This window comes from Coenobita brevimanus, chromosome 41, assembly GCF_032717465.1.
Source record: "Coenobita brevimanus isolate Jiangsu-jjx chromosome 41, ASM3271746v2, whole genome shotgun sequence".
Classification (NCBI taxonomy): Eukaryota; Metazoa; Arthropoda; class Malacostraca; order Decapoda; family Coenobitidae; genus Coenobita; species Coenobita brevimanus.
In genome coordinates this window covers 6910958-6933163 of record NC_136994.1, presented here as the reverse complement: position 1 = coordinate 6933163, position 22206 = coordinate 6910958, and the positions used below count along the sequence as shown (strand labels likewise).

The following is a 22206-nucleotide window of genomic DNA, read 5'->3' as shown; positions in this document are numbered from 1 at the left end:
GTAGACTCCATCACTGTAGTCTTGTTCTCATTTACTCCCAATTTTCTCCTTTCACACACCCTTCCAAACTACTCTACCAACCGTCTCAATCTCTCCTCTGAATCAGCCGCCAGTGCAATATCATCCGCAAACAGCAGCTGATTCAGATTCCGCTCACTACCATCAGCATTCACCAGACTCAAACCTCCACCTAACACTCTTGCAATTACCTCCCTTACACCATCCATTCCCACTCTTACAAATGCTCGACTATTTATAGAATAACTTTTCACTCCTTGTGGCAGCCTACCAACAAGTCCATACAGTCTTAAAACAGTCCACAAAGCCTCCCTATCAATTCTGTCATACGCTTTCTCTAAATCTATAAACGTCCAAAACACATCCTTATCTTTTGCTAAATACTTTTCACACACCTGTCTCACAGCAAATACCTGATCCACGCATCCCCTTCCTCTCCTAAAGCCACACTGATATCACCAATCACTTCCTCTGTACCCTTTCTAACTCTCTTAATTAGCACTCTACCGTACACCCTACCTATACAGTCAACAGACTTATACCCCTAAAGGTAGTGCATTCATACTTATCACCCTTACCTTTATACAACGGGACCACACAAGCACTTGCCCAGTCAAGTGGCACCATACGTCTCACAAAACACACTGAACACTCTTACTAACCATTCAACAATAGTCGCTCCACAACCTTTCACGCATTCCACAGCACACCTATCCATACCTGAAGCTCTCCCTGTTTTCATCTTCTTTACTTCCTCCTGCACTTCCTCCATCGTATCCAAAGAATCATTCAACTCTCCCAGCACATTGTTTTCTTCCCCCCTTTCATCTTCCACAATCTCAGCCTCCCTTTCCTCCTCTATATTTAACTGTCTCAAATTACTCCTCCCATCTCTCCCTTACTGCATCCATCTCATTTAATATGCATCCATCCTCTGCTTTTCCTCGCTCTTCCTTTCCAGATTCTCCCTTTCGCACAATTTTCACCTCCTTCCAAAACACTTTCTTATTCTGTTGAAAATTCTCAGTGAACCGCCTACTCCACATCTCATCTGCTGCCACTTTAGCATCATGCACAGCCCTTCTCACCCTACTGTATTCCTCTTTTCCTTATGCCTCTCATGTTAAACATCCATCCTCTGCAGCCACACTTCATATGTGCATCTCTTCTCATCCACAACCATACTTACTTCCTCACACCACCATTCACTTCCCTTTCTTACACCATCACTCACTCGTCTCACACCACACACCTCTTCCCCATGCCCTACCACAGCACTCTTAAACAACTGCCTTCCTCCTCCTCACTACCATTTTCCTGATCTTTCACAGCGTTCCATTTGTCTTTCAATTTCTCCTGATACTCTATCATTTTCTTTCATTTACCCAACTCACTTGCTTTCAAAACCTCCCTGCCACATCTAAGTCTCCTAGCTCTCACCCATCTCTTACTTACTCTTAACTTTCCCTCCACCAGGTAGTGGTCTGACATACCTCCACCCTCCCCTCTCAAAACTCTCACATCCAACAATCTTCCTCTTACATTCCTGGACACAACCACATATCCATCAATGCTCTATCAAAAACCTTTCCACTCTCCTGTCTCGCCCATGCATACTTATATATATCTCTCTTCTCAAACAAGGTAATTCCAATCACCATCACTTTCTCAGCACACATCCTTATCATTCATTCTCCAATTTCATTTCTTCTAGGCACACCATGCATACCAACTACACCTTCAACTGCTACGTTTTTCGCTCTAGCATTCAGATTTCCTAGGATTACCACATTCATATTCGCTCCAAAACTATGCAGACACTCATCAACATCATTCCAGAAAGACCCTCCCTCTCTTCTCCATCCCTTTCACTATCAGGCCCATATACACTAAAAAAACAAAACAAAACAACTCACGTTCAAAATTCACTTTCACCGACATCAGTCTCGATGACACGTCCTTCCATTCAGTCACACACTGCTGCACTTCCAGACTCACTAACACCACAAGAAATAAGCTGGAAAAATATGAAAAAAAAAATCTGGCAAAGTTAAAGTAAAAATAGTTGTGTCAGTAAAGGTAAGTGATGATGATGACGATGATAATGATTTTTTTTTTTTTTGTCTTTTCTTTCCTTATCATCAACTTACCAATTCCAAATGGCAGAAACCCCTCCCTCCTGTTGTTAAATGAGCCGTCTGGGTTCAGGAAGTGGTCTGGGTTGAATTCGTTTGGTTGGTCCCAGAACTGAGAGTCTTTGTGGCAGAACTCCAAATGAGGAAGAACTACTGTGCCCTGGTAATAATAATAATAATAATAATAATAATAATAATAATAATAATAATAATAATAATAATAATAAAAGCAATAATAATCAGAGGCTCCAACAAGGAGGGACTCACAACAGCAGCAAGCCGATATATATCTAGCGCGGCTCGAAATATGACCGTGACCTTGACCTACTGTCATCAATTTCGAACTCGTCCAATATTTTCATCCCCATTACACACCAAGAAAATTTTGCGATGATATCTTGAGCGGTTGAGAAGTTATCATGCAAACCGACACACACAGACACACACACACACACACACACACACACACACACACACACACACACACACACAGGGAGTCAACCGAGGCAGACGTCCGACATCGGCGCTCCGTACCGAACCAACACGGCCAGTGGCATTACCTAAATTAGTATCTTTGTATGAGTCAAGCTCTGTACCAGGTTAGACTAAATGATTTTTCATTATTAAAAGGAAAAAAAAAATAAGTTTAAACAAGACTTGTTCAAAAAGAAAAAAGAACCAAGAGGAAAAAATGCGCTGAGTCAGCTGAGCTTTGTTTAGACTACAGCAACACGGGGAAACTGTACATACTCTGTAAGTACATACTCTGTTCTTTTAGTATTGCAAAATGGATACATACTTTAGTAAAGCAAATTTGGAAGAGAAAAGGGATAAAAGTAAAAAGCAAAATGATGATTTCTACCAAGAACTGGTTGAAGTGGAGACTCACAATAGACTGGTTGAACGTGTACACAAACTAGAAATGGCTTTCAAAAATGAAATTGATGAAATAAAGAAGCAAATGCACTTGCAAAAGGAAGAAATAGAAAAACTAGGAAGGGAGGCCAATAAGAAAGACACAACCATCAGTGAACTAACAGTGGAATTGAGTACGCTTAGGAAGAAAGTGAGTGAAATGGCAAGTACAGTAGTCAATCACGAGAGTGTTATGGAAGAGTTCAAAAATGACACAGAGACAATTAGGCAAGCAAGCAGTCTTATGGACCAGAGCAGTGATATTGAGGAGAAGATAACACAGGTGAATGAAGCTGTGCAAAGCTACAAAAATGATGTAGAAACCACGTATGCTGAAATGGTGAAAGTAAAGAAAGACTTAGAAACAAGGGTGGAGGAAAAAAGCATTAAAAAGGAAGTGAAAAGAATAATCTAAAACAATCCAAAGTTAGTCAGAGATTCAGTAGATATAAACAAATCTATAGTAATCACTGGTATAGAAGAGGAAGAAGTAAAAAACAAGATCACAAGAGACAAAAAGGAGATGGCAAATGTAATGAGCTTACTGAAAGAAGTATCAGAGGAAATCTGTAGTAAAGACATAGAGGAACACAAAAGGTTAGGGAAATACGAGAAAAGCAAGACAAGACCTCTAAAGGTGACTTTCCAGAGTGTAAACACTGTGGAAGAGATACTAAAAAATGCAAAGAATCTTATGGAAAAAGAGGAGTTCAAAAATGTATGGATAAAAAGATGCCTAACACAAGAGGAACTGGAATTACTGAAAGAGAAAAGGGAGGAAGCAAAAACAAAAAATGAGGGAAGATCAGAAGAGGAGAAGAAGAAATTTTTTTACAAAGTAATAGGATTGCAGGTACGAAAGTGGTACACAAACAGGATGGAAGAAAAAGGAGGAAGGTAGTAGAACCATGTCATGACAAGTATATAAACAAGATGATAAAGTTGATGTACTCAAATGTGGATGGAATGGTATCTAAATTACTAGAGATGAATGATTATGTCAGAGAAAATGAACCACAAATAATATGCCTAACTGAAACAAAATTAACACCAAGGATATCCAATGACATACTAAACTTAGAGGAATACAATATATGGAGAAGAGACAGAAATTTAAAAAAAAAAGGAGGAGGAATTATAATATTAACTAAGAAAAATCTAAAAGTCAATGAAATAAAACTAGATATACCATCACAAGTAGAACTGATTGCAGTAGAGATCAACACATCTGAAGGTAAAGTAATTGTAGCCAATTTGTACATGCCACCCAGATCAAACACATGGGAAAGAGACGAATATGAGGACCTGGCAGAGAGTACAATTCAGAGTATAAGATCATTACTACATAAAATGGAAGAGAAATCGGAAAGAATTATACTAACTGGGGATTTCAATACAAATATAAATTGGAATACTCTAGATATAATTAGCCAAGAAAGCTGTTGGGACCAAAAGCTCCTGGATCTCGTGCAAGAGTTTTTCCTAATGCAACATGTGAGGGAAACCACCAGAAAAAGAGGACTTGATGTACCTTCAGTGCTAGATCTAATATTTACTAGGCAAGAAAATGATATTGACAGTTTAATATATCACCCTCCACTCGGCAAAAGTGATCATGCAGTACTAAATTATAACTTCAGGATAGCATATGACATAGTAAACAGCAATGACAGTTACAAAAAGAGCCTAAACTATAAAAAGGGAAATTAACAAGACCTAAAGAAGTATTTCTTAGAAGTTGATTGGGAAAATGAGCTTAGAGGACAAGATTTAAATGCTGTATATAAAAAATTCTGTGAATTTTATGAAATAGGAGTCCAGAAGTACATCCCACAGCACAAAGAAGCAGATAAGAAAATACAGAAATGTTTCAATTCAGAATGTAAAATATCAAAAGAAAGAAGAGATTTGTTGTGGAATAGATACAGAAGACACAATAGTGAAAGGGCGTATAATAATTATAAACAGGCAAGAAACGACTATACAAGAATAAGGAGGGAAGCCCAAAAACAGTTTGAGGAGGATATAATAAATAAAAGTAGTGATCAACCAAAGCTGTTTTACAGCTAGGTATATCAGAAGCAAAACCAAAGTAAAAGATATAATACAATCCATTACGGACGAGGGAATCACTTATACACAAGAGAAAGATATTTGTGAAGCACTAAATAAGAATTTCCAATTAGTTTTTACAGAAGAAAAAAATTTTGAGAGGGACTATGTGGAACACCCATGTCCACACATACTACGAGATATACAAATAGCAGAAAAAGTAATACAGGAGGAGTTAAGTAGATTAGACAGAGGAAAAGCAAGTGGTCCTGATGAAATTTCATGTTGGGTATTACGAGAATGTGCAAAGGAGTTAAGTAAACCATTATTTTTAATTTTCAAGAAATCCTTGAGTCAAGGTAAACTACCTGATATTTGGAAAAAAGCAAATATTGTCCCCTTATTCAAGAAAGGAAATAGACAAAATCCACTCAACTACCGACCAGTATCACTGACCAGTGTTGTAAGCAAGGTATTAGAAAAGCTTATAAGAAAAGCTTGGGTAAATCATCTAGAAGAACACAGTATGATAACAGAAAGACAGTTTGGTTTCAGAAAAGGAAAATCATGTGTTACTAATCTGTTGAGCTACTATGACAGAGTAACAAACACAATACAGGAAAGGGAAGGATGGGTGGACAGTATCTATTTAGATTTCAAGAAAGCTTTTGACACAGTACCACACCAAAGACTTTTATGGAAACTGTACCATCAAGGAGGAATTCGAGGCAAACTGTTTTGTTGGATGCAAGACTTTCTCATAAAAAGAGAAATGAGAACAGTACTAAGAGGAAACTACTCATCATGGAAAGAAGTGACTAGTGGAGTACCACAGGGTTCAGTGCTGGCACCAATCATGTTTTTAGTGTATATAAATGATATAAACAGTAACACTGGAAATGAGAGCTATCTGAATATGTTTGCAGATGATGCAAAAATACAAAGGAGAATTACTAACACAGACTCTTGTAAAGAGCTACAAGAAGAATTAAATAAACTTCATGAATGGAGTAGTACATGGCAAATGGAATTCAATGTGGACAAGTGTCATGTAATCAAGTTTGGTAAAAGTGGAAAAAGACCTGATTGGGATTATAAGTTAGGAAATAAAACCCTATACACATCAGAAAGAGAGAAAGACCTAGGTGTGATTATCAGTAACAGACTATCTCCGGCTGACCACATCAGCGAGAAGGTACGGAACATGTATACACTGCTTGCAAATATGAGAATAGCATTCACATACATAAATGAAGACATGCTAAGAAGGATAATAACATCATTCATTAGACCAACCCTGGAATATGCATCAGTAGTCTGGAGTCCTCATCTCAAAAAGCATATAGACAAGATTGAAAAAGTTCAAAGGGCCGCTACAAGATGGATACCAAGCTTAAGGGACCTAAGCTACGAAGAAAGACTAAATAAACTGAATCTACCAACACTACAGGAGAGAAGGAAAAGAGGTGACATGATAATGCTATATAAGTGCATATCAGGGAAGGAGAAAATAGACATAAATGATTACTTAACATATGGAGAAGCATCAGCAAGAGGACACTGCAAAAAACTGCATAAGAAGAGAGGTGATAAAGACTTATGGAAATTCAGTTTCCCAAACAGAGCAATTGATCAATGGAATGCACTACCGAATGAAATAGTGTGTGCCAAAACAATTCACAAATTTAAGGATATGTACGATAAATATGGTTTAAGACACGGGACAGTACGAGCTTGACTCATTCCTGTAAAGATACAATTAGGTAAGAACAATTAGGTAAGAACACACACACACACACACACACACACACACACACACACACACACACACACACACATACACACACACACAAACTGAAAACAATACCAGCATTGCTATTGCGGCTGGTAATAATAATAATGTGGATATTGTGTATTTTCGAAGATTTTTCCTTTTTTTCTCGTTAACTACTTTAATAACATGAAGTTTTTATTTTTTATTTATTGTTTGTAATATTCGTCCTGGTTGTTCTAAGTGGCTTCGGATATTTTGCATCATTTGTTCCTTACCAGTATATTTTGTACACAGAGCCTCAATATGCACTTCTGTGTTATTGATACGATATTGAAGTTATATAAATAGCATACAATACTGGGCAGCATTAAAGGCATAATAAGCATGATAAATCGCTTAGGGAGAGGTTCTATGGAGCCTCCTAGAGTACGGGTCTCATGGAATCGAATCATGGGCACTAACCTTGGGAATGAGGTACCCATCCAGCATGATGTCTGCAGAAGCAGCGTGTGCCATGGCAAAAGGTGCCAGAGAGACAATACGGTGCACCTCATGAATCACTGCCTCCAAGTACGGTAGTCTGGGGAGAGAGAGGAAGAACTGTACATAAGAGAGAGAGAGAGAGAGAGAGAGAGAGAGAGAGAGAGAGACAGAGACAGAGACAGAGACAGAGAGAGCGAAAAGTTGTCGCCAATTTTTTTTATGCGAAGAAGAAGGAACCAAAGGCCGCGAGCCCGCAATTATTGTTCCTTCCAAGAGAAAAACAAAATACAAGAGAGAGCCAAATTCAAGATCCGATCATTTCGAGGTGCCTGGACACACTGCGTTTGAAAGACTGGAGATCATAGGAAGCAGGAAACACAGACAGAGGGGGACAGTTCCAGAGTTGACCTGTTGCATAAATGAAGGGCTGGGAGTAACGGTTAACTCTTGCATTAGAGACTTGGACAAAAAAGGGATGAGAGTTTTCTGCTAGACGGGTGCTACACGCCCGTCGTAGAGGTGGAGGAATGTTAGCAGACAGTTCAGAAGAGCAATGACCATTGAAGTAGTGATAGAGAAGAGATAAAAATGCAACAGTGGGACGAAGAGACAAAGGTTGAATGGAGTCAGTAAGATGAGGAGAGTTAATGAGACGAAAAGACTTTGACTCCACCTTATTGAGAAGAGCTGTATGTGGGGAGCCTCCCCACACATGAGAGTTGTACTCCACACAGCGGCGTATAAAACCCCTGTATAGAGTCAACAATTGTGCAGGGGTAAAGAAGGAACAGAGTTGGCTTAGCACACCTAATCTCTTGGATGCAGATTTTACAAGAGATGTAATATGATCTTTCCAAGATAAGTCCCGAGTAAATGAAACCCCAAGCATGTTCAAGGATGAAGCAGGATTAAGCTGAATCTTATGAAATTTTAGTAGGGATACCTGTGGAAGATTTTGTCGGGTTGATAGGTGTAAAAACTGAGTCTTTGATGCATTAAAAACAACCAGATTATTTTTACCCCAGTCAGAGATACGAGCCAAGTCAGACATTAGGTGTGCCATAGTCTTATCCCTTATTTGTTGAAGTAACTGCTGAGATGGACGTTGCGGGAACCAAATGAAAAGGTGAAGGGTGGAGTCATCGGAGTATGAGTGGATAGGGTTAGATGTACAGCTTAGAAGATCATTGATGAATAAAAGGAAGAGGGTTGATGATAAAACAGAGCCCTGAGAAACACCACTGTTGATAGATCTACGAGACGAATGATAGCCGTCTACAACAGCGGATATAGAATAACCAGAAAGGAAGCTATAGATGAAGGCACAGAAAGAAGGATAGAAACCGTAAGAGGGCAGTTTGGAAATTATAGATTTATTCCAGACTCGATCGAAAGCCTTTGAGATGTCAAGTGCAATGGCAAAGCTTTCGCCAAAGTCCCGAAAGGAGGATGACGAGGAGTCTGAAAGGTAGGTGGGAAGATCGCCAGTGGAGCGTCCCTGACGGAACCCATACTGACGATCAGAAAGGTTGTGATAGGACAGATGCTTTAAAATTATTCTATTAAAAGTTGATTCGAAAACTTTTGAGACACAGGATGTTAAAGCAATTGGACGATAGTTACAGGGTTGGGAATGGTCACCGTTCTTTGGGACTGGCTGAATAAGAGCAAACTTTCAGCAAGAAGGAAAGGTACAAGTTGATAGACAAGGGCAAAAGAGTTTACCTAGGCAGGGAGTAAGCACAGATGGACAGTTCTTGAGGAAAACAGGAGGGACTCCATAGGGCCCATAGTCTTATTAGTACTGAGGCCTGTGATGGCAGAAAATACATCAGCTGAAGAAATTTTAATGTCAGCCATAAGGAAGTCAGAGGGGGGAAGTGATGGAGGAACAGCACTGGAATCATCTAAGGTGGCATTGAAGGAGAAAGTCCGAGCGAGGAGATCTGCTTTATCAGTAGAAGAAATAGCTACAGAGCCATCAGAGTAGAAAAGGGGAGGGAAGGATGTCGAGGCAAAGTTGTTAGAAAGATTTTTGGCAAGGTGCCAGAAGGAGAGGGAAGAATTCGAGTTGGAGAGTAGAGAGCATTTAGTATGGATGAAATTATTTTTTGCAGAGCGAAGAACAGATTTAGCACGATTCCGGGCAGAAACGTATAAAAGATGCGATTCAGAGGTGGGTTGGCTCCGGTACCATTTATAGGCAATCTCCTTGTTGCAGACACCATTAGAAGAAGTGTGATTAAACCAAGGCTTTCTTGCATTAGTCAAAGGATATGTGAAAGGAATGTATGCTTCCATGCCTAAGAGAATAACCTCCGTAATGCGCAAGGGCCACTCAGATGGCTCCCGGGCATGGAAGCAATAATCATTCCAGGGAAAATCAAAGAAGTACTGACCGAGGACCTCCCAATCTGCAGCTAGAAAGTGCCACAGATGAAGTTTCTTTGGAGGGTCCAGAGGCCATACTGGAGCGATAGGACAGGTTAAGGTGATAAGGTTGTGATCAGAGGAGCCCAACGGAGAGAAAAGATTAACAGTGTAAGCAGAAGGATTGATTGTAAGGAAGAGGTCAAGTATGTTGAAGCTCTCTCTAAGGCAGTCAGGGTTACGGGTAGGGTGCTGTACAAGCTGCTCTAGGTCATTAACCCTTTAAACGCGGCCGTGAACAGTCGACCTCCCCCGAGTGGCGGGGTTGTATCGCGATCTGAGTACCTGTAGGAAAATATTAGCCAAAAATCAGAGATTAACCCTAGAACATTATACTTGTGGCAGATAGTACTTACATTCAGCTTTCTCCAGAGATAGGTGTTGAGCCTTCGTGAACTACCCAAGGACTTGTGGAGACTTGCAAAGTTGGGTAACCAAATCTTCACTTTCACACCTCCAGCAACCCGATTTCCCCTCTACCACAGCCTCATTCTGTCACAGTAAACTTTATACTACAATGTAAAGGTAGTTTGGAATCTGTATTTGTACAATAAGCACTGAAAATAAGGCTAAAATCAACGGAGCGTACGGCCAACATGCAGCGCGGCAGCGGTCTTCCCGTCACTCAACAAACATTTCCATTTTCACAGCTAAAAACATGTATACTACATTATTTTCAATCATATTACTTCCCAAAAGATGACCGCGGCGCGCTTTTTGTACTGCCTTACGCCCGTCACTTTATTCTCGTTCCTGTCGGCCGCTTGCACTGACTCGGAAGAGCTAGAACTCGCCATAATGTCACTTTGAAAGCCTGCGGTAAACTGACGCTAAACAGGGGCAAACCGTGCGAAAAAAAGCTAGTGTTACAACTGGGGAAACAAGCATTTCCTATTAGCATAAACTGCTTGTGAGAGGAGAGTGCAGATTTACAGTTCTGAGCAGTCAGAGCGCTGCCATGTATCACAGCCAGGCTGGCCGGGCCATGGTGAGGGGGGGAGGGGGGAAAAACGCGATACTTGGCAACAACGGAGGTCAGTAGTACAAAGGTAAAGTATGTTAATTGTAGCTAAAGGGTGGTGGTACTGATAGACAATACCAGCTGGAGCCTGCTTGCCCGCAGTTATTCAAAATTTACTAGAATCGCAAATGCGACGCTCCACCGTTATGACCTTTTCGCCGAGCGTCGCAAACGCGATGATCCACATTTAAAGGGTTAAGGATAGCAAATGTGTAGGCTTGTTCACCAGGTGGATTAGTGAAAGGAGAGGAGAGCCAAAGGTGGTGGTGAACATTGAAATCTCGTAGAATGGAGATTTCAGAGAAAGGAGAAATGGATAGAATGTGTTCTATCATAGAAGTAAGATAGTCAAAGAATTTTTAATAGTAGAATTAGGAGATAAGTAAACAGTGCAGATATATTTAGTCAGAGAATAACAGGAAAGCCGATGTTTGTAGAGATTTCAGAAGAATCGAGCTCTTACGTGGCCCTCTGGCAGTTACAGGGAAAGCTGGAACTGGGAATCTTATGAGAGACAGACAGACAGACAGACAGACAGGCAAACAGTGAAATTCTGCCACCAAACTCTCTTACTTGTTCCTCTCATAGTAGAAGAGAAGGCTGTGTCTCGGGACCTCTTGATCTATTTCCCTCTGCACCCTGGCCTGTACCTCTGGGAACTTGGCCAAATACAAGATGGCCCAGCGCACAGTGGATAAGGTGGTCTCAATCCCAGCAAACAGTAAGTCGATAATAATAGTACGCAAATCCATCTCTGAAAAATGTGAAAAGGATAACTAGCGATTTGAATATAGGCAGAATATTTTGGTACTGCCCAGAAGAGGTAATTCTGGTCTCATTTCGGGCAAACATTAAACTGATTATCATAACACCCAGATCAAACTCTGACAAATATGAAATAGATAACCAGTGACTAGAATGTGCATGGAATATTCTGGTACTGTCCAGCACAGAATGGATATGATAGTCTCAATCTCAGCAAACAGTAAGTCAATAATCATAACACCCAAATCCAACTTTGAAAAATGTGAAAAGGATAACCAGTGGTCTGAATGTAGGCAGAATATTCTGGTACTGTTCAGAGGAAAGCTGGGCCCATCTCGTTGTCAGTTGAGCAAGCTTCCTAAAATCTCTTCCCAAGCAACTTATTTTGCTAATTACGCTTTGTCATTATCCTCTGTTTCACTTAAGCCTTTCAAATACCACAATACTAAGTGTAATCAATGTACATATTGATGGTAACCAGTGGTATCCAAAAAAATAAAAATAAAAACTAAGGATGAGGTGCTAGGTAGCTTCCTCAACTGACCAGAATACAGACCTTGATATGATGGTGTTGATCACAGCATACCGCAAGTCACATAACATTACACACAGATCCGATAATGAAAAAAGGCAATTTGAAGTGAGAAAGTTATTTGCCTAAAGTTATGAGCCTAACAAAAATATACTTGGCAAGATTTAAGATGCCACACTGCAGTGTGGATACCATAGCCTTGAGCCCAGCAAACAGTAAGTCAGTTATCATTACGTGTAGGTCCAGTTCTTGAAATGTAATAAATAAATAAATGTTTTGTTCTGATAAGGTGATATCTGCCTCAGTTCTCCTTACTCTCTGACACTAGCCTGTGACTTTGATCCTTAACAGATTGTTATCAAAACTGAGTCCCGTATTCTTGTCATATCTTCAGTCCTTCCACAAAGTTTGGTTTTAATCAAATTAAAATTATTTAAGTTGACCTCTCCCTGTGACCTTGAACTTTAACCTACCATCATAGCTTTATCACCTTATATATTGTGCAGGAACAGGCTTAGACACCTCCTAAGCACCTAGAATTCTGGCATTAACCTCACCTGTGTCGGGAGCATCCATGGTCTCATCCTTAAATAAATCACTTAGAGATAGCTGTCACAAAGAGTCCAGTGGGACATAATCTCACCCGTGTATGGAGCGTCCGTGGCCTCTCCCTTGTTGTGATCCATCTCTATCAGATACTGGTCGATGAGGTCCCTGGGGTGAGACGGGTCGAGTGTGTCCTTGTGATTCTTCAACACCTCCTGCAACACCACACCATGCCTTGAGTTACCTGTCCTTTTTAAGATATCCTTGAGTTGCATGTCCTTGTTATTATAGCCTTGAGTTGTCCATCCTTGTTAATATGTCCTTGAGTTGCCTATCTTTGTTAACCCCTTAACCGCGGGGCGTCACTTTCATGACGCTCGGACGCAATGGATCATACCGTGGGGGGTCACTTTTGTGATTCTGTGTTATTTTGAATTCTCCCGGGCTTACAAGTGGTGGCTTGTATCATCTATCAGTAGTGCCAATATCCAACAATAGTCAGCGCTCTTAATGTCATCTGTACTTCTATCCATTGCTGACAATTTAGCCATTTTTCCCCTTTCTTGACTCCCCTCCCTACCTCCCTTCCATTACCCTCTCCTCTCGCCTCCCTGGCAGCAGTGCGCTAAGCAAATCTTCCCCGGAATTTTCCACTGATTTCATCCATTGAAATAAACCCTATGCCCTATTCTTATACAAAACAATATATACAAAAAAGAATTAAGGTAAGTGATAGTGCCATACGCCTGGAATTGGCTAATTATCACCTGACAACACCTCACGTGCACTCATTCGCTAATTTTCCCAGGTAATTTCTCCTTGAAATATGCCGTAAAATCTATTCTCGAAATAAAAATATATATAAGAAAGGTAGGGGGAAGCCTAAGTGATATTTACATTCACCTGGAACTACCTATTTTTTTTATGTATTGTCGAGATATCCTACCAATCATTTCATAGCATATAAATTAGCAGCTATCACCCTACTGACATTGTCAACCCTTACCTGCCCATATACACTGCGTCATTCAGGTCCTTGTCGTCCTCTGAGGTGAAAGTATGTCGCACTTGCGCCCTGCCATTTCCGCCGCTTCTGCGCCCATTGCAAAGGGCCCTGTGACCTCTGCCACTAGAAAAACTCGTGTGGGAAGCAGTAAAGGACTAAGTGACTCAGTAGTGGAACGTGAACTGGCAGAATTACCTATGATAATGATGGATAGTGACTTTGATCCTTCGGGTGAATCGTGTGATGAGCCTGGGGAGGAAATCGTGACAGAAACTCCAAGTACGAGTGCTTCAGTGTCCCAAGTTATCTCTAGCTCCAAGGGAAAGGAGTCCTTAGTGCAGCAAGGGAAGGAATTTGGAAATGGAGTGAAAAGGAGGCAGGTTAGCCCCAGAACAATGGCCCCGTGTGACCCAGCCCGCCATGAGTCCCGAGGTGAATCACCTCCCCACTCCCCCAGCCCCACTCCACTAATTTCTTCCTCATCTTCAGCGGAATTTTCTCCTGAGTCTTCATCGTCAGAGTCTCCACCAGCACCTACAGTGAAGGCAGACCGTAGAGGAAGAGGTAAATCCCTGACTCATAAAAGTGGAGCAGCAAGTAGAGTAAGGGCTGCTAGTACTATGCGGCAACCTAGGGTCAGTGAGAGTGACCTTGAAACAGCCCAGTCTGCCTCACAGCCACCCTCCACCTTCACCCACCCTACACCGCTATGACTGGGAATCCTGGAAGCCTTCGTGTGGACGGAAGGTTTCGATTTCGTCCCTGAACAACTCCATTTCGACGAGAGTTCCTCGGGGATACAGCCTGCCTTCACTCTTGACGAGGATGCTGGGTGTGTGGACTTCCTTTTGGCCTTCCTCGATGATGAAGTCATGCAGCACGTATGTGATGAGACAAACAGGTACGAGTCACAACGTGCTGCAAGTGGTGCAGGTGCAGCGAAAATGCAACAGTGGACCGTGCTGGGAGTGCAGGAGCTGTATGTGTTCATCGTCCTCATGCTTCTCATGCCACATTCAAAGAAGAATGAGTTGGAAGAATACTGGGCGTACATGGATCGGCACAGACTGGTGCAAATGCCTGCCACAACAAAGAGGAAGGCTGCGATCCGCAGGTGCCAGGTGTGTGCACATACCACCAGACACACACCTGAGCACAAACGCACCTCTTGGCAGTGCGCTGAGTGCCAGGTTCCCCTCTGTGTTACCTGCTTTTTTGATTACCACAGCCTGAAGAAGTTCTAAAAGTGCAAGTGGAAACTGTAAATAATGTGTAAATAATGTGTAAATAATAAGGAAAAAATGTGTAAATAGCAAGTGAAAGCAATGGATGTAAATATGATGAAACAGTGTAATATAGTTTGATAAGTTACTGCAAGTGACAGTGCATAACATAGTGTAAGTAAAACAGAAGTGTAAATATTGAAAATACAATAAAAAACGTAAATTGAAATGTAAATAATTAGTAATATAAGAATATGAGTACAAATACTTGAAGTTATGACAGTGAAAGTGAAACCTTGGCTCTCTACGTATTTTACTGAAAGAGAAATTGAATGCCTACAGTAACAATAAACTACTATTACTGAAGGAAACTTATGGATAAATACTGCAGATATATATATATATATATATATATATATATATATATATATATATATATATATATATATATATATATATATATATATATATATACATATATGTGTGTGTGTGTGTGTGTGTGTGTGTTATAAAGTAATAGGAAAATAAAGTATGAGTGTTTTTATGAATAATAAATGACAGAATACCAGCGGGGAATGAGCGCAAGTGGGAAGCTCATACGCGCTCGTAATTTCTATTGCTTTCATTTTTTTTTTTTTATTATGGATTCTAATTAACTATTTGAAAATCGTAGAATAGTGTTTCTAGTGATAATATCAGGCTGTGGTAATCATATTACGGGGTGTCGGGAAGTGTAAAGTGGAGACTTCGTTACCCAGCTTCAGAAGTCTCCACAAGTCCTATGGTACTTGACGAAGGCTCAACAAACAACCCAGGAGAAAGCTGAAGGTATGTCATATGCATATATAATTATAATATTCTAGGACTAATAACTGATTTTTGGCAAATATTTTTAAAAAATCAGACGGAGAGCGAATATCCTCGCGGGACAAGCAAGGAGCGCAAAAACATCCCCGCAGTGTAGGGGTTAAGTTGTCCATTCTCCATTATCCAATTCGTTACTGCATTATTATTATTTTTTTGTCTCTTTCTAACTTAGCCAAGAGTTTCATCCTTTTGCAACTTATTTTGCATAGCTCAGCAGCAGAAAAAGACAATGCTGCGATTCTACATGATTTCCATAGGATATCTTCATGACAAGAAGGGGGAGGAGGAGGAGGAGGAGGAGGACGAAGAAGAAGAAGAAGAAGAAGAAGAAGAAGAAGAGTGCTAATCACTGGTAGTTTTATTACAAGCAAATGTAACCTGTAACTAGCTGTGGCATTTCAACGTGCATGGGCAACCCACTCCGACACCCACATCAGCAGACTGAGCCATTCCCACAATGTAAAAAATTGACAAGGGAGATGTAATACATAGATGATCCAATACAAGTGGAAATGTTGGATGTGAGGTAGACACAGAGCTTCAATTCTTTATTTTCTTCTATGTTTTGGGCTGCACTCTCAAAGGATGGGTTCTATGTAGCCCAAACCGTTCCTTTCTCTAACGTTTTGGGCTACACTCTCTGGGTTGTGTGTAGCCAGGAGCGTTAGAGAAAAAGACTTCAAGCTCTAACCTGAATCTCCCACCAAGAGGCGCAATACATAGCTGACCCTAATGTTTACTCACAGAAACTTTATCCAGGGTTCGCTCCGCAAATCTCTGAAGTTTATCGTAGCCCAGTTTTTTCTTGAGGAAGGGAGGGGCTGCTTTAAGAAGCCAAGGGAAGACATTGAAGAGGAAGACTGGACCTTGAAGAGATTCGGTGGCAGAGCAGACTAATTCGACGGCTTCCTGTCCTCTTGGGTCTTCCATTTCGTAACGCACATCTGGGGAAGAAGGAGAGGAAGGGCGAGAAGCAGGAAAGAAATGAATGTGGGAACGTCAAAGATGAAGTGGAGCAAAAGTAGAGCAGAAGGAAAGTTGAAGGAACAAAAACAGTGTGGAAGCAAAGTTTGATGAAAGAATGGTGGACCGAGAATATGGAAGAACAGCTAAAAGATATATGATGATGATGATGATGAGGAGGAGGAGGAGGAGAAGAGGGAGGAGTAGGAGGAGGAGGTACACGACTGTCATGGGGGGATGTGAATTTAAGAATTAAAAATGCCAAATATTGCTCAAAAGTAGAGACAAGGAATTGACTTGTGAAAATCAAGCAGTGAGTTTATACTGACTTACTTCGCCGGTTCTCTAAGGACGAGAATTTATAAACTTTCTCAACAGTACACAGCAGAGACTAATTACTCATGAATGCTGATTGTTAGTACTGTTAGCCTCTTGAGAAAGTGACTCCACCCCTGACAATCAATAACTAATACTAATCATAATGGACAGGTTCTTGCTGGTGCTTAACTCCTGGCTGGCACAACGGATTTAAGTTTGAAACAAAAGAATTGGCCTAAATACCAGTTATGAACAATGTAAGGAGTTTGTGCAAACTAGAAGAGGTAAACTGAAGTAAGCTTAATGTGGAGAAATAAAACATGATTCTAATTATACTAAGCTCAAAGAACTGTAGATTTATTGATTAAAATAAAATAAATTTACATTATATCAATCTCAAAATGAAATCAGATGGGGAATTCATGGTCACAGAGGGACTCATGAATTCAATTAACAAAGGAAATACACTCACTTGCTCATTCAAAAGCTAATCAGACTTAAGCATAGAAAAACGAACGGAAATACTGGTCAGTGGAGGGAATGGAGCTGAAGCTACAAAAGACTGGGCATCTGCGTGATGAACACCAAGCGCTGCTATTTGCTACAAGCCCACTTCACTGATCACCGTCTAGGTGTAGATCCAGGAAATCGCTGTACAATGGAGACGCTGCTCTACGCTGGGCACAAATGATCCTATCCTCAAGACGATCCAAACCTGACTAAGTTCAAACTGGGAAGAGAGGTTAGAGCTGGCCGTGTTTGCCAGAAGTAGGTGTGGCATAACTTCAATGGACAATGTAGAGAGGGCGAACAATATACACGCGCAATAAAATCGCTCAATGAAAGCATTAATGTCGTGCATAAGACTGGTTACTTATGAAACAGTGACAAATGTTCTGAAAACCATCCTGATCGAAGTGCATATAAGGACGGTTGAACTGAGTGATCCCCAGTGGGAATTCCACTAGAGTTCATGGTTTTCTTACTAAAGTACAATGTCGTGAATTTTTATAAATACACAATCGTGCAAAGTAGTGACATTACAACCCATCAAAATCAAAAATTTTCTTCCGAAAAATTTTATGATATACATATAAATCCTAACTCAGTCACACAAGATTCACACTGTGGTGTGTGTACTATCCTGTTACAGGAGAAAATCACAGTCACCAATGAGCGAAAAAGCCTCGTATTTACGTTAACTGAAGCAAGCTTGAGGAAAAAAACTCCATGGCGATGGTGAAAAATCCTGTACTCAGGTCAAACTGAGCGAGAAGTTCACATTTACATTAACAACTAATTGTTATGTAGCGTGGTGTATGTAATACACGGCGTAGATGTAACAGCTGTAGTGTAACTGTACCTATGTGGTATAATATGTAAATGGATACGAGGCAGAAGAGATGAGGCGGCAGCTTGCGGCAGAGACATCCAGCTGATCTGCACAACAAAATTGCTACATCCGCCAGCTATACCTGCGAAATCAATCAAGGTGGAGTGTTGACTCCATATTATAAATACAATTAATTATAGAAAACAGATAGATAGATAAATATATAGATAGACAGAGCTCCAGGCAAGCCTGGGAACGGGAAATGATCTTGCAAGTTAACTGAGGAAATGTTGACAATACACAGGAAGTAGCAAGTCAGGGGATGATATAGGTAGTGTGTCAGCAAGATAGCATACGAACAAAGCCTAGTGACCATACACACACATACTTACACACAGGTTTCTAGAACTATCCAACCACAGTGTAACACACGTGACACGACCCGTGCTACACCAGAATTTAGAAAGCAGAGCTCAGAAGGAGGCTAGCTATAGAACCGACAGGTAGTGGAGAGAGTGAACAAGAAGAGGGGTCCAACTAGACTTACTTAGTGTATTCAGTCTCTGTAATACATACACTGCTCAACTTAAGATTTTCTCTGAAGATAATAAATCAAGATAAACTCCCTGTATTCATCTTTAATTCCTACTACAAGAATTGAGAGTCACATTTGGTTGGCAGCGAACGTACGGACATCGTCTCTGAATCAACGGTGAATTTCTACAAAAGCAGGTGAGACTCTACAAGATTAGCTTCAGTTCTACAGTGAATTCCTACAAAATACAGCCTACAAGCCAATGAGCCTACAAGTCTACAAAACAACTTTATAATCTTTACGTAACTTCAAGCAGCAGCAAGAAGAATAAAAAACAAAGCAAGTAAAGAAAAAGAAAGACCAAAGCAACAAGCACACAAAACCTCAACACTCTCTCCCACCTACCTCCATCGCTGACGCAGATGTCAAGACACACAGCAAAACACCAGAGCCACATTTATAACGCGTCTTACTCACCTTTCTTCACCCAGGTTATGCATCGCTACTCAGTTACTCACCACAGCTACCAGTGTGGGAAGCTGACGTCACCATGTGCTGAGATGACATCACAACGCAAGTTTGCTGACATAAGGCCACGCCAAGCAACATATGACTGACACCAGGCACTTCTCACCCACTACTCATTACTCATTATTCACATAGCTCCTACTCATACTCATTTATTTCCACAATATTGAGTTGGAAATTCGACGTTCTATGCTGAGGTTTGCTTGTGACAGCTGTTAACCACCACAAGCACCAGGCCATGGAATTTCCTGAATAATATCGTCCATCAACACAGCACTAGAATTATCAAGAGATCTTCAATCAACCCTGCATTTTTCTTCCGAGATCGACGGTTGCATCGACACGCCTCTCCGATCTGTATCAAGTGGGTGAAATTATACTTACTCATTTCTTCTCAGTGCTAAAATTAGGTATATTCAACTCCTTTACTTACTTCTATATATACACTTATACACTCACTATCTATCATTTATTACAACTCATTTACTCATCTATTTAGTTAGGACATAAAAAAAGGCGCATTTCATAACACCATATCTTAATGACAGGGATATTTTCGCCACCACCCACGTTAATCCCAAATGAAAATCAATTAGCTCCAACAACAGATTCACAATTAGGAGAGCACCAAGGCAACACACCCATTGTACAAAACTCAACACAAACTAAAGATCAACAAACAAATACATCAGTTCCAGATGATGAGTGGGAATCCCCCCCTGACATAGCAAGTGAGGACTTAGTTTCTGCCTTGCATACCTATGAGAATATACTTGATATAGTGAAACGTGCAGGCGAATCATATTCCACCATTCCCTCCCACAACAATAAACAAGTCCAAGTTAAATTAACAGAGCAAACAGTGAAAATGAATAACGAAACAAATACCACGGATCAAACTTCCCCACCTCATGTTTATGTTTACCATGAAGATAAAACTGCCCCAAAATTCTCTGGCACAAAAAAAGATAGTATTGACGTCATTTCATTTGTCAGTCAGTGCGAACAAATGTTCATCAAGCGCCACATGCTCGATGAACAAGAGAAAATTGCCATTTTTTCATCTTGCATAAGCCAGGAAAGTTGTCCAGCAAGCAATTTGTTGAGATCAGATAAGCTCCTCAAGGCTAGGACATATGACGAATTTAAAACTGAATTTTTGAAGAAATTTTTTGGAGGTATGAACTTCTTGCCAGGTATAATTCCAGAATTACATAAGATTGTAGATCTTGTAAGGGAGCACACTACAAACCATGTGCTCAGTGAAATAACTGCTGATGTCTCCACAATCAAAAGAACATTGTTAGTTACTTTGGAAAACTCAATTGGATGACAGATGATGGAAAGATGTCCCCTGACCTCGTCGTGAACATCATTGGTTATGTAGCTTCCTTGTGTATATTACCTGATAGGACTCTTAAGATCGCCAAGACGATCACGTACACCCCAGGCATGGTGCTTACTAGACTTTATGAACGAGGTAGAGATGCAGTGCAGTAAAGCAGGCATGGTCGACACACCCGCACATTCTAGTAGAATGAGAGTACCTGAGACAGTATCGGCTGTGAAAACATCAACACCGACCCCAAACAGAGAACAAAATCGATCGCGACTCGAAAGCAGGCAGAGCAAACAACTAAACGTGACGAGGGTTCGATCACAAACACCAGGCTACAGGCAGTTTCATAAGTTTTCGCACAGCCCGAGCAGGTCTCGCGCCATAAACGACACTACATATGGGAAGTCACCTCGTAGGTCACAGTCAAGAGATAGGTCCATTCTATGTCATTATTGTGCAAAACCAGGACACACAAGGAATGAATGCTTTATCAAAACAAAAGAGGATAGACAAAAGACACAAGGATTTGGTCCTTACTGTACGCATCATAGATGCCAAGGGCACTGGACCAGTAACTGCAAAACAGTAGAAAAAATTGTGTCTGTGTTCAAATCGGGGGAAGACCAAGTCATGACAAAAAACGAACAAACGTAAAGAAAAGCAAGTCTAAAATTCACATAGGAGGCATGTTGGGAAATGAGTGTATCTTGATACCAGCTGTATGTGAGGATCAAAACGTTTCCTTATTTTTAGACACAGGCTCTCCAGTGAACTTATTAACCCATGAAGAAATAAATAAAATTCTTAAAAATAAGAAGAAAGTAACTTTTCTGGAAGAAGCTGATTTAGATTTATATACGGTAGATGGAAAAAAAATTACAGTAAAAGGTATGATAAGGTTAAATATCAGTTTCACAGAGACTACAAGACTAATCTCTGCATTTTTCTATATCGTTGAAAACTTAACAATTAACCCGTCACGTCCCGAGGTTTTCCGCACCTCCGACATACCCCAGTCCCGAGGTATTTTCGAAAAAAAAAAATTTGGCTAAAACCTCCGCTATTGGTGAGAAACATCGAAAATTCATAGAGAAATCGCTCACCTGAGGTTTAAAATACTCGATCCTGGTAGGAGTTCCTCATTACCTGATTGGGTTTTCTAACATGCTGGCACCAAAGAAAACGAGTTCTATGGGAGGGTAACTATTTCACACAACTCATAAACGGTATTTATTTATTTACTTGGTACGAATTTATATGTAGTATGAGAGTATATTGGTTTTCAAGCAGTAATTTAAGCATTATAAGCATTGTTTCACTCACTAACTAATCACCATACCTGACCTTTTTTTGCCACATTACCTGATCATTATTTCTGACTGTTTCTTCTAATGCTATGTAAACTTTGTCCTCCACATTGTCG

The 22206-nt window shown here is 40.5% G+C and overlaps 1 protein-coding gene across 1 annotated transcript in view; it reads right to left on the bottom strand.

The window, feature by feature from the left end:
• The window catches only part of LOC145397475 (cytochrome P450 2L1-like), a 72093-nt gene that overhangs the window by 2030 nt on the left and 47857 nt on the right, over positions 1-22206 (bottom strand). The window contains exons 5-9 of the mRNA XM_080270529.1: positions 16512-16711; positions 12769-12886; positions 11402-11582; positions 7357-7474; positions 2169-2313 (exon numbers count right to left, since the gene is read on the bottom strand). Of these exons, the coding sequence (XP_080126655.1) occupies positions 2169-2313; positions 7357-7474; positions 11402-11582; positions 12769-12886; positions 16512-16711 (762 nt within the window). The remainder of the gene's footprint in view (positions 1-2168; positions 2314-7356; positions 7475-11401; positions 11583-12768; positions 12887-16511; positions 16712-22206) is intronic.